This window comes from Rattus norvegicus, chromosome 2 (assembly GCF_036323735.1).
Source record: "Rattus norvegicus strain BN/NHsdMcwi chromosome 2, GRCr8, whole genome shotgun sequence".
Taxonomy (NCBI): Eukaryota; Metazoa; Chordata; class Mammalia; order Rodentia; family Muridae; genus Rattus; species Rattus norvegicus.
In genome coordinates this window covers 209,392,489-209,410,982 of record NC_086020.1, presented here as the reverse complement: position 1 = coordinate 209,410,982, position 18,494 = coordinate 209,392,489, and the positions used below count along the sequence as shown (strand labels likewise).

Here is an 18,494-nt window from a genome sequence, read left to right as displayed (position 1 = left end):
CATCGACAGATAAATAAGTAATAAATTCTACATGTACAAAAAAAATTTTAAGCTCTAAATACAACTGAAATCACATAATTCCAGGAAAAAGTGTGGACTTAGACTGTGTAAGGTTAAGGGAAGCTGTTCAGATTCAGAGGAAGGAAAAATGAAAAAGGAACACATGTTCTTCCTTATACGCAGACCCTACACGTGTGTGTGTGTGTGTGTGTGTGTGTGTGTGTGTGTGTGTGTGTCGTGTAACATATATGGAGAAAAATAAAGGGTAACGCTGGATGATGAAGGACGAATACAGGTGAAAGGTATAGGAATCATCAAGAAGACAGGAGGCCCACTATTTTCCTAGTGATGACTTGGACAGGAAGTTTTTTTCATGTTTCCTGCTGGATACTGGCATGAATCTGTGATTTATAGTATATGTGTAAAACGAAAATGAGTCTCCCTGGATTCAGAATGGCTACCCTAAGTACATAAAAATTCACTAAGATGTATAGATTTTTGGTCTAGGCAAGGGCTTGTATATGTGGCTGTGTTAATTTAGTTGTGGGATGTTTTTGATTTGCACGTTCTTAAGAATAATGTAAATTTCATTTTAAAAATTTAAACTAAATGGACAAAAAGAAATGAAAGTCTGACAGGAGTGTCAATGTAAACTGTCTATAGGAGACGATTTGGGGAAATCATAAAAGCCATCTATTCCCTGTTAGCACATTATAAAATGCACCCAGATTGATGAAAGTGGATTAAAAAAAACCCCAATGTGTTTTCCTAAACAATAGTGTATTATCTATAAAGCCATTCTATTATTCTCCTTAAGTTGTAGAACATGCCAAATATAATTACAAAATACATATTCAAAACATGTAAACCACTAATTTCCCACTTGTAAAAGCCTGATTCAAAAAGCAATTTACGTTATGGTTTACTTAAGCTCTGTAACTACATTAAAATATGATAGTGTATACACAACAGCTTGTTAACAAGATTATCAAAACATTAAAATCATAATGCGCCACTTCAATTATGGATACTTAAAATTAGCGCTAATCCTCACAGTACCAATTTTTATCTCCTAAATAATTTTAGCTATTAGCTGCTCATTCAAATTCTGTATCTCGGATGATCAGCATTCTGGAGGAAGAACTTAGCTCCTCTTCTCACAACTCTTTGGTAGCGAACCAGAGCTGCCTCCCTTCGTCCTAGTGAGAGCCGTCCCAGTACTCCTGGGACTGCTTAGTACAGTTTGTTACTCTTTAGTACAGTTCTTCTGTTGTGGTGACCCCAAACCATAAAAGTGTTTGCGTTACTCTTTTCTAACTGTAATGTTGCTACTGTTAGGAATTTGTAATGTAAATATCTGTGTTTCCACTTGGTCTTAGGCGAGCCCTGTGAAAGGTACTCCAGGGTCTGGTTCCAGAGGTTGAGGACCACTGCTCTGTTTTTTTTAAAGCTGTCTTTTTTAAGAACTGGAGGGAAAATCCTGGCCTTGTATTTCCTATATTTCTACGGATCGTCTTGTCAGTAGACTAATTCCAGTAAGTTATCTGAATGGTGTTATTATTCCAAATGTAGGAAATTAGTCATAAAAGACATCCAAAATAGTGAGGGTTCCTTTTTGTACTAAAAATGATGCTCTTAATCAAGGAGTGCTTAGAATACAGCACTCATATCAGGTTGGACATACTAATTCCTCTGTTAGGACAATGAGCTTTATAAAAAAATTAACTTGCATTTGATTTTCTTGGTGCTAAATTTTTGCAGAATTTCTAACTGGAAATTATAGAATCAATATTCATCACATTGGACTCCTCATTAAATGTTAAAGTAGTGAAAACAATACTGTGCTTTAAAAATATTCTAAATTTATATCTTGGGGCTAGAAAAAGGTTTGGTGGTCAAGGGTGTCTAGGACTATTACACAGGACTCGAGTTTGGTATCCTTAGGTTCCTAAATTGAGATAGGATGGAATTAGAAACAGAAATAATTTTATGCACTCAACTGGCAGCCTACAACCATCTGTAATTCCACTTATGGGAGAGCTGACGCCCTCTTCTGGATTCTGTGGGCCCTGAAGGCACATATGGGCATATATACCTGCAGACAAAGAATCCAGTCATATAAAATAACAACAGATATTAAAATGTATACTAAATTGAGACCAAATCTATAAAGAATTTAGAAGCATGCTCAATTCCTGAGCATGTTCATGATTTTAATAAACATTAGTAAGTTTTGCAATACTATACTTTATTTTATGCCCCATGAATGGTAAAAATTAAACAAGCCATCTGAAATTGCTTTCAATCTCCCCAACAAAGTTGTGTGAATAAAAAGCCTTAGTATTTGTGTATGTTATAAGCAAGCAATAGAAAACATTTATGTGTGTAAGCATGTGTGTAGGCATGCAATGGTATTTACTCTGTACAGTTAACATGAAATTAATTACCTACATTGCATTATCTCATGGGATTAACTATATGCATTTGCTGACTACTTACCATTGATGCTTATTCTAGTAAACACATCATTAACTATATAGCCCATGATATAATTTTGTCTGAAGATTCCAGAATATCTAAAGGTCATCATCTAGAGTTCTTATTCATGTGCTAGATGACAGAAACCAGGTCAAAAAAATTACTGTTCACCTTGAAGTAACTCTGCCAAAATAACAGAAATGGACAGGATGAAGTTCTGCTCCAAGAGAGGACATTCGCACTCTTTGATTTGCAGAAGGGGTTGGAGTGATGATCATTTTGTTGAAGCCAGTGAGAGAAAGTTTGGGTAAAATAGTATGAAATTTCAATTGAAATAGAAGAGTGCTGGCATTTTATCTATGAATATGATTACATATTATATTTTTCAAGGCACACAAATGCCTGTATATAGGAGTGATGTGTATTCCTGAAGATGCTTAACACAAATATGCTACAATATTTAACCTCCTAAAGCCATAGACAGCATCATATAAGATATTTATAATTTTAAAGAGAAATTTTCTTCACCTATTACTTGTATAACCTACCATTTTCATTTTCAAGCTTTGGTTAACCTTTTCTCATTTATTTTATATTCTTTTTGAATCCGTCTTCATTTTTCTTTTTTTTTTTTTAAGCTTTCTAGTCATTGGTTACATTTTGTTATTTGCTGAAATGAGATATTTTAAAATTCTTTTTTTAATTATTAAAACTTAATTTGATGGAACCTGAATGTATGCTTGCAACCAGAATGCACATACAGAAAACCCAAAGTGAATTCTCTATACCTTCAGGCTCTCATACTGCAAATTTTCTTTGACTTGGAGAAGGCCTGCCTTTTGCATATACACACTGTATACATGTAACAATGTAAACACATCACAATACATAATTACACACATATCTATAGACATATATGTTTACCCCCTAAACATGACAAGTGGGACAGTAATAATGATCTTATTTAGACGAACACAATTTCTCCACAAGGTAATTCTTTGTTCGGATCATGGTGGAAGTCCAGTAAGAAATTCTAGTTCATTAAGGGATACAATGAATTGGTAAAGCAGAAGTTAAGTTCAACCAAACGTGAAATAAATTATCAGTTGGCATCATATCTCCCCGCCATTCAAGATGGGGGGGAAACAGGGTGGAGATTAAAGACATGCTCAGCTTCCTACATAGAGACATGATGAGGTCAGAAACATAAGTAATTTCTCCTTGTTACCAAATGTCCTGTGAAACTCAATCTTCCTATATGAAGTTTACATCATTATTCCTATTTCTGCCAACTCTAATAATCCAAAGTAAAGAATCAAGAGCATTACAGCAGTTTTAACCTTTGGATTCAAACGACAGGTAGACTGATTGTATCTCCTAGATAGCGCTCTCTAAATTGACATGGTTAGAATAGATTTCTTGACTCTGCCTCTATGCTGAGTTTCCATTGCACCTTCAAATTCTATTACACACACCAGAAAAAAAGCCAGCAAACATAAATTGTACGACTCAACATCTCCACCTAGTGACAAGAATCCCAACACGTGATGAAGCCTAGCAAAGAGAGAAAGACTCAGTTCCTCATGTCCTGGCAGCTCCTCTCCATAATAAAGATCCAGAAGCAGCAGCCTGCACCCAGCGGCCTGCTCCTTCAACAACTGGAGAGTTTTGTTCTCCAGTTAGTGATTCTTAGAGCTATGCCCTTAAACCCAACCAACCGACATTTCTACAGAGTCCTTTAGTCCTTGCTCATGGCTTCCACAGCATGTTAAGATACCCCCCCCCCCCTTAAGATACTATATTCTACATCACATTATTTTGCAGACTTTAACTTCTCTGTTTCTCACGCTATTCAGTTTTAATATGTATTCTTTCCATGTACCAACCACTTGGTACTCATTGTTCAGTTCTGCCTGTGGTAGTTGAAGTAGACACATGTGTAAAAAGGCCTCACCTTGCCTGTTAGACTCAGACTTGATTTACAGGTCCAAGACAGGCACCCAATATTAAAGTACAGAAATCAAATCACCTTGAAGTGATAAGAGGGTAGAATCAGCTGAGACAGGCAAAAAAACGCTCTGGAAGAAAGGCACAAAGTAACTCCTAACAACATCATACAGGGGACCAAAGACCTGAACTGGCGATTGTGTCAGGTTTTTTTTCTTGTGCTTGGATATGTGTCTTTAATTTCATCATTTTCACAAAGTTTGTAGAAGACTCCCAAGGAAAGAAGTCCTAGGGTGTATGGTGGAAAAGCACATATTATGGTTATGGTATTTTACATGTGAAGACTACAGTGAAACTCCCAAATCAGTTCCATAAACATCTATGACTGGAGCAAACTATTGTAAACAAGTACTTCATGCTAGTAAAAGAAAACATGTAGAAATGGGTGTAGAAGCATGGTAAAACTTGGTATCTTATTATGAATTTTTTTTTTTTGGTTCTTTTTTTCGGAGCTGGGGACCGAACCCAGGGCCTTGCGCTTCCTAGGCAAGCGCTCTACCACTGAGCTAAATCCCCAGCCCCTATGAATTTTCATACATTTGTTATGCCCTTCTTATTCTCACGCCTCACTTCAAACCTAAGAGTTTTTCAATCCCAGTGTACAAAAAGGTAAAATAAAGCTGATATTATGGTCGATGACACAAGTAAGTCATATTCAATTGGATTAATGTTATAGTCCATTAACTTAAAAAATTTTCAGATTTCCCATAATTTTTATGACTTCTATATAATGTATTTGTAGGTGGTAAATTAATAAAAAAGGGCATGTTTATGTTAAGGTTCTTCTTGACACTTCCCTCCTCAATGCATCAGTAAATTTCATTCTTCATAACCTTTGATACCCCGAGAATGACTGGATTAGCACTCAGAACCACTCTGCCCACTGAACTGCAGTAATAGCCACTTGCAAAAATTATGCATATATTTTTTTAAAGTTTATACTTTTTGTCTGCCAGACGAAATACTCTCTGAATATGTCTGAGAATCTGAATCACACTTTTTCAGTGGTGTACTGTATTGAATTGGTTGTACAAATTGGAATTTAGTTTACAGAAGCCTTTAAATTTTGTTGGTCTTGTCCCATTTATAGGAGATTTTTTAATGTATTCAAAGGCTTTGATTATTTACAATAATATTTGCTTTACTATCTTCACTCATCACACCTTGAAAAAGGGGTCACTTCCACAATTCACTGGAATAGGGATCTACTCATTTTTATTTCATTTAGTTCCTTAGTACATGTGAAATTTGCTTCAACCATTAGATATAAGAATATGAAGTGATTTCAGTTTTAAAACAGCAAAAGTTGATATCATTTATTAAGTGGTTCTACATGCTCTGAATGATTGGAGTGCTTTATCTGAGTAACTTCCCTAGATCCTTGTAGGGATCACTGTCATGAGCACCACTGACTCACTATAGTACAAAGAAAACCTTGTGAGTTCCTAGGTTTACTTTAAAGACAATCCATCTCACAGTCTTCTTCAAAGTTGAACTATATTGAGAGCTTCTCCTCTGAGTCATGCAGATTGAATCAACTGCTCTCCCACGGAGCTCTACTCCGACCTCTTTTTCCTTCTTAGGGTATTGTTGTTGTTTGTTTGTTTGTTTGAGGGTTTGTTTTTTGTTTTGTTTTGTTTTTTTGTTTGATACTCTTAAGATATTTAGAAACAAATAAAGACTTAGAGAAGAATACTCATTTTGTCTCTTTTATATCAACCCACTCTTGTTAGCTTGGAGTTTACACTGGGTAATGTGAAGAGACCTTTTCTGCCATCTTCATAAGGAAGAGAACACACCCACATCTGATGTGCACCGCAATGGTCTTGCCTCACAGTGGCCTATCTGATCACTGGAACACCGTCACTGTAAGTCCATCACGCATCACCTTGGCAACATAAAACTTTCCTTTGAGGAAGTACCATCCAAGCCACAGTCACGAGAATTCTTTAAGTGAAATATTTAACTACCTAAGATGAACACTTCCGCTCTTCCTCTGCTTCCCTACCTCCCTTTCTCCTTCCGTTCCCTCGCTCTTACTATGCTCATCCAATGTGTTATTTGGCCAGAATATTCCATTGAAAAAGCTGTAATTCCTATATTTTACATAGAAGAATTCAGGCTAAAGATATCATTACACCTAGAATCCTGACAGCATTAAAACAATCCACAAACTGAAAAGGAGCAGAATGAAGATGCATACCAAAGACTAGCCTAGAAGAAAGTTGGATGAGGACACAGAGGGCTAAGAACCAGCTGACTCCTCTCTAAATGCACAGATGCAGAAGCTTAGTAGAACAGGGAATGCCGAAGAGAAGAAAGGCCCCAGGACAAGAGCCCAGGTCAGTCTGTCAACTCCAGCCTGGTCTGATATAGTCCTTTCTCACCTCCATCCACCCTGAGTTATACATTCTCAGAACAAGGGTACCCTTGTGGACCCCTGAAGTCACTGAAGGGCTGATGCAGAGATGAACTGATGGGGACAGTGCTTCCATTGCCAAGCCAACCCACGTGGGAGCAGAGTGGAATTCAAGTATGCAGCCTGAAGAGCTGATCTTGCTAGCCTCCACGTCCCCTGAATGACTAGTTCCCCAAGGTCACAACCGGCATCCTCTGGGTCTGTAATCATCACCTGCTGTGTTACAGATGTGAAGGTAACATTTTATAACAAGGCAAATGATGGTCTCTAGCCCTACAAGGTACTTTCTACCTGTACTCTACCTCCACAGAACAATGAATTTATTTTAGTTTTATACCCCACATTATTAATATCCCAAAAAAAATGATTCCTTGAAATAATATCAATTCAGTTTTTTTACAGAACAGTAGATTCTATATGAAGTTGATCTGCATCATGTTCTAACAAAAATATCTTCACAGAGTCTGCTGATGTCAGTTCTTTTGCTAACTGAGGCTTGCCTAAGTTATTTCTACCTGTCAGTTGCTATCCAAACCTGTTCTGGGGTCCTGGTGCTCTCACTGTCCTAGTAAAACTCTTACCATTCCATTTCTGCTTATGAATTAATGACATAAAAAAAATTGTTATTGATCAAAAAAGTCCATCTGTACGTATTGTTGTGTTTTTTTTTTAATTGGCCAAAAATTCAAGTTTGGCTTCCACACAGCCTTGCTGTTGACAATCCAGTGTCATTTCCTTTCCTCTATACTATTCTCTCTTAAAACACTGTTCTTTAGCCTCAGAGACTTTCTTCACTTGCCTGTGTTTGGTGCTGGTCCAGCCATTCTTCACATGAAGAAGAACTGATCGCAAATGAGAGAGCCACGCATCTTTTTTCTTCTTGAATTTTCTTGAATTCCATTTGTGGTCTCCTCTGTCTAGATCTTTTCATGTGAAAGAATGAGCTCCCAATGTATTAAAAACAGAAGATGCCCACAGACATGATACTACACCATCTAAGGCTACCGGTTGGAAAATTATTTCACTGCATCTGGTGTCTTCAGGCATTAAAATGTGTGCATGCATATGTGTATGTGGACACGTAAAATATTCAGCCTAAGGAAACAAGTGCATTTCACCACCATGTGATTAAATTCTGAATTAAATTATCTGGACTGCTGCCCTACTCACTGCATGGGTGGTCAGAGGTCACCCCAACTACTTAATTAATGCTGTGTCCCCACCCGCATCCATTCATTCCGACTTCTTCTCTAGGAGGAAGATCTCTCTGGGCAGCACAAATAGCACTGATTTTTAAAATTGGCAGAATTTAATAATAATCTTTTTTATGTGCAGTTCTCCTACAATTCAACTTGGTTTTTCTTGAGGACAGATCTCCCCCAGTGCTCGCAAGTTCTCGCATTCATTGTGTTTCCCCATTCACATCCACATCCATTCACGTGGCCCTTTTCAATCCTCTCTGTGTTTTTGGTCTTCAGTTCTTTTATTCAAAAGCATGAGAGCTGGCATCCTCTTTGTCTTCCTGTTTTTCAACGTGTTTATTTCAAGATGAATAGAAATTAAATTGCCAAAATAATTGGTTTCTAAATAGATATTAGTATGCACACTTCACATATCCAAAATTATAAGCTCTACATAAATGACATGTTCAATTTATAGTGGCGCCGTGGTTTTCAGTACAGAATCCAGGACATATTTTAAAACAGGAGTTCATTCATAATTTCTGCCCTAGACTTTTCTACAGCACAATTTATTTTTAAATTTTTAACATAAAATTATCTTCAGTACCTTAAACTTTCTTGGACTGTCAGTGCATTTTATACAGACACAAATTCTCGAATGCATACCCAGTTTTATTTTTCCCTCTATTTTATTAGTAAAGACATTAACAATAAAATAGGTTTCCTTGCTCCAGCTGGTAATTTCTCCTCCACACTAGTAATATATTATTCCCCTTTTTGTGACATCATAATCATCTATACAAAAGTACCATGTATCTTTGTGTAGAAGCTACTGTTTCCATTAAATTTAATTACCTCCCCCTGTGGTTTTAAATAGAAGTGGCTTCAAAATGAGGGCAGCTTCTATTAAATTTAATTACTTTCTCCTGCTGCTTGCATGGTAAAAGGGAGGTTGCTAAATGAGAGTGGCTTCTAAACTAAACTATATGGTAGCTGTGTGCAAGCAGTAACAAAATTGTGTTTAAACCAGCAGCCAGGCTGTTAGATTTCCTGGTTCCCATGCTTTAACTTTCAGTATCTCAAAGCCATCTTAAATCAATGAACACTAAGATTTTTTTTAAAAGTAACATTACAAAGAAAAAATACACCACTACCTTGCAGAAATGCAGAAGACTGTGCCACTGTACGGTTCAAGCTGGGAACTTTTAGTGCTACTGTTATTGGTGACTTCCTTTTTCTAGGGCTAATGAGCTTATTATTCGGACATTGTTAATGCGTAGTTAAATTTTTCTTTGATTTTGATCAAATGAATTTAAAGGATGCTTCATTAAAGGTTATTTAAAAAAAAGATACCAAGGCTGGAGTGAGTGCTGAGAAAATAAAAATAGTAATGTTAAGTGAATCAAACCAGTCTATTAATAGAGCTTTACATCCAACTGGATGTAGTTCTGGGCTCTGAAATATTGAGGTAATGGAAGTCACTTTAAAAATACTTTTTAAATTAAATGGAACAGAAGATGAAATATAAAAAAAACCTTTTCAAATTAATTTTTAATTAGGAAATGGTACTGGGCTAGGCTACCTTTACACAATGTTTATTTTAAACTCACGGGCAGAATTTAGGTGAACAATATTTTCATTCAATCGCACAATTTAGTATAAATATAAAACAAGACACCCCGTAAGCATTTTAAGTAACAAATTAAACATTTACATTTTTTACTGTGCACTGAGGCTTAACATTTATGCAGCTTCAAAACCAAAGTGCAGCCTCAAGGGAAGCCTCTCCACTGACAAATTAATACCTTAGAGAACAGAGCTGAATGGTGGCAATGAACTCATTTGTTCCCCCAATAATGAAGAATGACTTTTTCTTTACCACATCTGTGACTGTTGCTATGGTGACCCAGACTTACCTCACTGCTTCTCGGAGAGCCCCTCGCTCACCAAGAGTCGTGTGCTTGATGTCATCAAAATTATTCTCCAGCTTCTCACAGGTCTGCAACACATTAAAACAGTGAATTAATTTTCCCACACCCACCAAAAAATTACATCTATGCAGTTATGTAAAAATATAATCAATCGTATTGATCGCAGGCTCATGAAAAATAGGCACGCTGCCTTAATTGGGTAGGACTCATTAAAATCGACGGTGAAATTCAACAGCCACAAACTCTCAAGTCTGGTGATGCAGCTGCAGGAGAAATCTTCTCAATAGACTTTCTTCAAAATAGGTGTTAAAAAAAAATGAGTGTCACACAAAACTAGCCAAACTGCCAGGGTTTTCCAGAGTAGCAATTAGTTGCCTAAAATAATCTCAAATTCATTAAAGCCTCTGTACATTTAAAAGAGAAAAATTAGTAAAGGTAAGTTCAAAAATCATATTGATAAGTGTATGGGATAATGAACCAGTTCAAAATTAGGTAATGTGTACCAAAACGGAGAGGGCCAAACAACAAAACGTGCTACAAATTTTAATCTAAATTTAGAATTGGAGCCTCAGAACAACCTTACATACTATATTTTAAACTGTACGTATGAATCACATATTTATATTTCAAAATAAATCAGCCTGATTGTCATGCTATCTAGTCTTTGAGGAAGATGAAGTCAAGACCATACATCACAGGCTACTTAAACCTCAAAAAGGTTACTATCACCAGTATTACCAAAAAGGTAAATACACCAGTACCACTGCATTGGATTTTCTAAAAATAAATTTAATGTATAAGCTACATTCTTAATTTAATGGTACACTTTACACCAACAATTGTATAATGCAATGAGTATCAAAAACATAGAACTTATATCAAATTTTAGCCTAAAATGAGTATTTATTTTAATCTTTTCAAACATTTAGGTAACAAAAAATAGTTTGAACTTGGTTTTATGTAGGGTTCTCTTTAGCTTTTGCGTTCTAATTTTATAAACTGAAAAGTAAATGATAATAAATTTTAATTATGAATGTATTATTTCTATTCCCAAGTTATAAAAAGAACATGCTGCATTTCAGAACAGCACAGAACTTATATTATTGATTTCCAATCGTACAAGAGTTAATTAATTTCCAACCTTCTGGTATCCAATTCACCATCCTCACCTTTAGTGCCTCATTTTTGTGTAACTCAAATTAAGAAAAAGATCAGCCTAATGCATAACCAGATTATTTTATGATGGGAATCTAGGAAATTTCTAAAATAATTTGAATATAAAAGTTTTTATATTTAATGAGGCTCAATTTACTATGTTTTCTACTATGCGTTTAGTGCTTTTAATGACCCACTTATTTGAATATTCTTCAAAATCAGTAATGCCTCTTTTAGCATTTTCAGGAAGCTTTGCAATTGTGTATTTCACCTTTTAATAAGCCATGACTTTGAGATGACATTTATATGGTTTAAGACTGGAAATCACATCATATGGATATCAATAAAATACTATTTCTCTTAAATACCATCTATCATTGGGAGTCACTTTCCCATAATTAAGTTTCAGTGCCTACAGAATCTATTTCTCAACAGTAGTCTGGTCAATGGATCAATTTTCCATACATGTACTGGTACACACACCTTAATTATACTTATATCCATGCTATAATAAATAATTTTCCCTACAGATAATAATAGGAAAGTAACTAAATGGAAAGTGACAAAAATGGTACAGGAACAATCTTTCGTGACAAAATTCAAACAGCCAAAAAAAAAAAAAAAAAAAAAAAAACCCAACATCAAGTTCTACATGATTATTGAACAGAAAAGGGAAACCATAAGCCATGAATAACTAAGCTCCACTCAGTGTTGGAAATGTGCAAAATGAAAAAGATGTACCGCAGAGTGTTTTTGTTCTAGTATGGAAAGCATTATACGAGTAATAGCCCTGCGAACTATTACAGTCACTTCCCAAAATGACGGCTGTAGTTTCAACAGCACGCTATTTGCACATGTATCTGGCCCTGCTGTTTTACGCCTGAAATAATGTTTGGTGTATTCGTCCAAAGTCTCGTGAAAGAATATTAATGTTAATGTTCCATAGTCCCAACTGTAAAGATAAAAAGTTTCATATTGAGCTGAAACGGATGTGATATAATACACATAGCCTAAATAAAAACTACATACCACTAAGCATAAGCGACTATAAACACGTTAAGCAATATGGAAACACCTCAAATTGTACCAACGAAGAAGTGATACATAAAAGAAAACACACTCAAAGGTGCCCTTCTTTAGTTTGCTTCTCTGTTACTGTGACCAAGCTAACCAGCTTCAGGAGGGAAGGGCTTCAGAACCTCAGGTAATAAGCCTGCAACAAAGGGAAGTCAGGGCAGTAGCTCAATGCAGGAATCTGCAGGAAGGAACTGAAGCCAGAACCAGGAAGGAGCCTGCTTACTGCCTTACCTCTAGCTACATCAGCGACTTTCCTTATGTAGCCCAAGCCCAACTTTTCAGGGATGGTACCACTCAGAGTAGGTGGGGCTCTCACCATCAATTAGCCATCAAAAAATGCCCCATAGACATACTTATAGATCAGGCCAATGGAAGCAATTTCTCACTTCAGGAGAGAGCTTCTTGGATGGCAAGCTGACACCATAATCTAATTGATGACGTACTCCATTTGTATCAAGTCCCAAATGGCCCAGGCAACAATGAATACTCTGAGCACTGATAATTCTATGTGGAAGAATTACATTAAAAAGAATGAAATGCTTAAGAATAAATTCAACGAACACCTGAAAACTACAGAAAATTATGTTTTTTTCCTTAAATGATTTTTAAATGGAACAAAATTCCATTACCATCAACTGGAAGGCTTCCTATTATGAAGATGGTTCTATTCTATGAATTGACCCAATGATCCAATTCATAGAAAATTACACTTGGGTTTTTTTGTTTCTTTAATTTAACAAACTCTTCTCACAGTTAGCCTGAAGGCAAAGGATAGAATATCCAAAACTGCTTGGGAAACAGAGTGAACTTATTAAATTATACGCTCAATTTCAAAACCTGTTAACATGTATACAGTTTGTATATTCATAATATAAGCCTATACATATGCAGACATATATATGTATATATAATATACAACATATATGCAAATTGACTCTAAAACCTATGATCAATTCACTTTTAAAAATAAAAGCAAGACAATGTGAAGAAGGCTAAGAACTGTAGTAATATCACAAGGGAGTAAAGTCAGACTTCCTGACTAACACAGCATTCAAAACCATGTCAAAATAACCACAGACCTAACAAAAGCTAAAATTTAAAACATTCCAAAGAGAGACATTTTTTCTGACTTTGAATTAACCAAAGGTGTTATAAACACACAGAGAAAACAGAAACTGATATTTGACAGAAGACTTTTCTCTAGAACATGTGACAACTGAACTCACTAAGACAACTTCTGTCTCCTAATATCTTAAATGGGCAAACACTTCATAATAGATAGTCTCCAAACCAAAACACAGAATGGTGATGGAAATGAAAAAATGTCTACATAATTATTACTCGGAGGAAGAGTGAGATCAATAAACTCAGGGAGAAGGGTGATAGCATCAAGGAGAGACATTTTCTCTTGGTCACAATCTGGCCACATTGAACACAAAGATGCTAGCTCATTTGAAAGCAATTTGTTGCTGTCTCAGAAGGTAAGGAAGAATAATCCAAGTATAATTAACAGAGTCATATGGCCGGCAATTACACTTTCGTTATAGTGGCATTATAATTAAATACAAACATATTTCCACAGAAAAATGTGTACACAGATTTTTCACTGTGTTATTGATAAAATGGCAAAGGGATAATCAGTGTGGTGTCCCTATTATTGCCTGTAAAGTGTGAAGACACAAACATTGTCTGCTGGGGATGAGCCACAAAACATTATTCTAAGTGGGACACGCCATCTATGAATGATAGCATTTTATAATTCCATTTATAAAAGACCTAGTCTGGGCAAATCAATAAAGAGCAGATTAGTGGTTGCCGAGGGCTGGAGAAAGAACGAGGTGGGATCTCCTAATGGGAATTTGAATTCTTGGAAATAAAAAGGAAATATCCTGGAATTTGAGGTAATTAGGATGCCACTTTTGAATAGACTAAAAACTGTACAATTGTAATTTCAAAGGGTGAACTATATGGTATGTGCAAGATATTTCAGCAACACTGTGATATTAAAATTAGGCAAAGTAATCTATAGCAGCGAAACTCTCCAGCAATGGAAGCCGAAAAGGGTCTTCCATGCACTAATTAATTAGCTTCTTGAACGTTCCCTTAAGTAGATACACAAAATTAAAACAATAAAACGGTTTTAAGTAAGCCTGAAAATGGCATGTTTTCTTACCTTAGCATGACAGATAGATAGATAGATAGATAGATAGATAGATAGATAGATAGATAGACAGACAGACTGATAGACTGATAGAGAGATATCATGCTGCTTCATTAATAAATACAACATTAATGGCTTGGGGTATTATGTAAAAAAATAACTGAAATTTAAGAGACATCCTTGAAAATGAATAAATTCAAGAGTTTTAATTCTGGTTAAGAATTACAATTTAGTATCATCTAAAGGATTTACAGTTCAAGAATTAAACATGCTTCAAAATAACATAGCAATTATTTGCCACAAAATTGGGGGGGGTCATTTTATTTTCGCTTTTTATTCTTTTGTTTATAGTTTGGGGCTTGTTAAGACAGGTCTCAAATTTGAGATTATTCTACCTCAGTGTACCAAGTACTACAATTATATATGGACATTATCACATTTGCTTTTGTTTTGAGGTGTTACTTAGTTGAATCTGTGGGCTAGTGAACCATTCATGTGGCCGAGTGTGATTTTAATAATTGTTTAGTGCCAAAATAAGTTAATTATACATATTCTACCTGTAGATAGGATGTTTATTACTTTTTTTTGGTTTTGTATTGGTTTGTCTGGGGACAGATTCTACAATCAAAATGTGTCTCAAATAGTTATGACACTGAGGATGACTATGAAGTCTGGGAATGACTGGGAAATCCAGATCATACTGCCTTTACCTCCTGAGTTTTGGAATTATAGAATCACTGCACTACACCCAGAAGGGTTGGATGATATTCAAAGACAATATGCATATGATTGGAAATAATTTGAAAATTGAACAACTGAATATTTTGGACTCCATAACCAGCACACATATATCTTTCCAATTCTCCTGCACTAACACAAGGCCAGGTTAGAATCTCGACTCTCAAGGTAAAAACCAGTTTTTCTCTATTGTTCTTAATTTTTAATATTCTTTTATATTTGGCCTTAATACTTGCAGTCAGAAAAAAAGTGGAAAAATAGAACAAAAACAACATCTCATATATACATATATGTATACATATTTGTATTTATACACACACATATATATGTATACAAAGTAACTATACTATAAAATGTGTCCTCTCTTATATTATATAAAAGTGCTCAACTTTTAAACAATTCTGATTAATAAAGACATTCATGCAGCAGTCTTATAGGAGTGAAAATTAAGAGAATACTAAATTTTTAACATTAAGCAAAGTTAAAGAAATAAAGCACTTTAAATATGAGTTGCTTATACTTATTAAAAACACCCATTACAAGGATTTTTAATAAATTGGTGCTTCCAAGAAAACATAATATTTTTAAGAAGATACTTTAAAATTAAATATCCTGATTATAGAAAACAAATGCGGTAGTCACGGTTAATATTGCTGTTCTGAAACAACGTGAGCAAAAACAACTTGAGGAAGAAAAGGTTTCGAATACCAGTTCATCATCCAAAGCTGTGAGGAACGGAACACAAGAAGAGTAGGAGCCTGCAGGCAGGGGCTGATGCAAACGAAGGCCATGAGGAGGCATAGCTTATGAATTTCTGCCTTTGCTTGTTCATCCTCCTTTCTTACAGAACCCAGGCCCACTGGGGTGGCACTGCCCACCATGAGCCGGGCCCTCCTTCATTAATCACTAATTAAGAAAATGTCCTACTGGCTTGCCTACAGTGCAGTATCATATAGCTTGATTAGGTCCTCAATTGAGGACCCTTCCTCTATGATGACTTGAGCTTGTATTGATTTGACAACACAGTAGCCAGCACAACAAGTAAATTCAGGAGACTAGTAATGAGAAAACTATTCACCATCTCGGAACATGGAACAGAGTCTTTCTCTTACTCAACATATTTATTATTTTCCAAATTTTAACTTATAGCTTAATTGTTTCTGTCTTCAAAATATTTCACAAATGAGTCATACTTTTTAAAAGATATGTGAATATTTGTATCATCTATTTTGAGTTTATAATTTTTAGGATTTATTTTTGTTCTTTTAATTATGCGTATGTACCTATGTCCCTGCGTGGTTTTGAGCTTGGGAGTGCAGATGCTTGCAGAAGCCAAAGACTTTGGATCTCTTGGAGGTTGACTGACAGGTGGTTGGGGCTACCTGAGATGAAGCTAGAAAGCAAACTCAGGGCTGCTGAGAGAGCAGCAAGGCCTTTCGACCTAGAGGATGGCTCTCCAGATCAAGTTACGAGATTTCTAGATAATCACTAGCAATAAAAAGATAATGCAAAATAAAGAATGATCCAAAAATTCACATATATATATATATAAATTTCAACTATTGAAATTTATGTCTGCTCTACATGGTTGGTAAAGATTCACTAAACTTTCTACGTTAATTTATTTTAACTCCTTACAATCATCTCCTTGGTTCCCTTACTTTTATGTACCGTAAAAAGACGGAAGGATGAATACTGAGTGCTAAAGGAAAAACGAAGGTGATTTTTTTGCTACATTTAACGAGAGAGAGAACTTTAATCCTAACCACTGCCACCAGTGGGACTGAAGAGGTGGCTCAGTGGGTAAGAGACCTGGCCAGTCTTCTAGAAGAGTTGACTCAGTGCCCTGCACCCACGTGGCCAGTCACGAAAATTGGTAACTTCAGTTCCATGGGATCCAATGCCTATCCTGGCCTTGCATTCACCAGGAATTCTTATGAGACAGAGGCATACATGCAGGCAGAACATCAGAACTCATAAAATTCAATCTCTTTTTTTAAATAAGGGGGAAAAAAACCTCACACTGGCCACAAAGTTGCCTTTCAAACCTCAAACTCAACCACTGGAGTGACAGAGTTTGCAATGTACTTCTTCTGTCTATGTTGAATGGCTACTCTAGACTGACACTGTAATAGTGTTTAAATTTTCACAGTATTCCACTGAATGTGTGTGCAATTACTTATTTGGTTAATGTCTATATTTGCTTGTGTTCTAATACCTATATAAAAGCAGGGAAGAAAATAATCGATGCGTGGGAACAAATTAAAGGATTAAAAACTCTTAAGAAAGAAGAAAAGAATGGTCATAGAGATTATTCATTCAAACTAATTTGCTATTTAATTCAAATTATTACTTTCGCCTAAAATCCATTCAAATTACGTTGACTACTATCATCAGACATGGCATCAAAATTGGAAATTCAGGGTTTCTAATTCTAAATCACTATATTCAAAATTAATGGAAAGCACTGTAAATGTCCTCTATGGTCACTTTTTTTTTAACTTCCTTTCTTTGGAATTGGCACTATTACGGCTAACTGTAAGGGAATCTCTGTTAGGTCTAAGGACTTCTTTCTCTTTTTCAAACTTTAAATGACTGATTCTTGCTATGAAACCACACTTATTAAATGGATCCCTTCCCAGAGAGGGTTTCTAAACCAGACATAGAAACAAATAATTGCGTGTAATTGCCGTGGATATTTTTCAATAAATTTTCATACATGTATATTTCCTGGTCACATCTGTATTTAACAAAAAAAATCTGTATACTAGCAAAAAAAAAATCAATCTGTGTGTCTCACAATGCTTTTGTTTAGTTGATTATTATTTTATGCAAGCTTTGGAGACTTTACATTTTCCAACAGGGATTAGCAAAATTACACAGCACTGTATCTGAAGCTCTTTCTTTTAAAAGAATCCCTTTACATTTAGCTATGGTCTTTAAAACCAGCCATGCTGCAGAAAACGTGCGGTTTAAATTTTAATAGCCTTGTCAAGGTGTGGTAATTGCACTACTGTAATTAAGAGCAGATTTTGAAGATATCAGTTTATGCATTTAAAGTCACTTCCTGTACTGGAGCAACAATGTCAGGAAAAAAATAATAAATAATAAATAAATAAATAAATAAATAAATAAATAAATAAATAAATAAATAACAAACACTGAGAACATCATGGACTGGCACCTGCCTGCTCAGAATCATAGCACACTGGCTTGGTACTTGTAACAGCATCCTATCACAGGCTTTGACTCCAGCAACATTAGGGGGACCACGTCCAGCCTATGTCATCCAGTAATCATACTTGAACCCACTTGGGGAAAACTTTATAATTATATAGAATAAGCAA

At 35.5% G+C, this 18,494-nt stretch overlaps 1 protein-coding gene across 5 annotated transcripts in view; it reads right to left on the bottom strand.

Moving 5' to 3' along the window:
* Positions 1 to 18,494, bottom strand: part of Dpyd (dihydropyrimidine dehydrogenase) — an 865,876-nt gene that overhangs the window by 748,795 nt on the left and 98,587 nt on the right. For all 5 annotated transcript variants that reach the window (XR_005500378.2, XM_039103213.2, XM_039103214.2 and 2 more), the window contains exon 3: positions 10,002 to 10,084. Coding sequence is in view for 4 of the 5 variants with exons in the window: in XM_039103213.2 (XP_038959141.1) it covers positions 10,002 to 10,084 (83 nt within the window). In the remaining variant the exon portion in view is untranslated. The remainder of the gene's footprint in view (positions 1 to 10,001; positions 10,085 to 18,494) is intronic.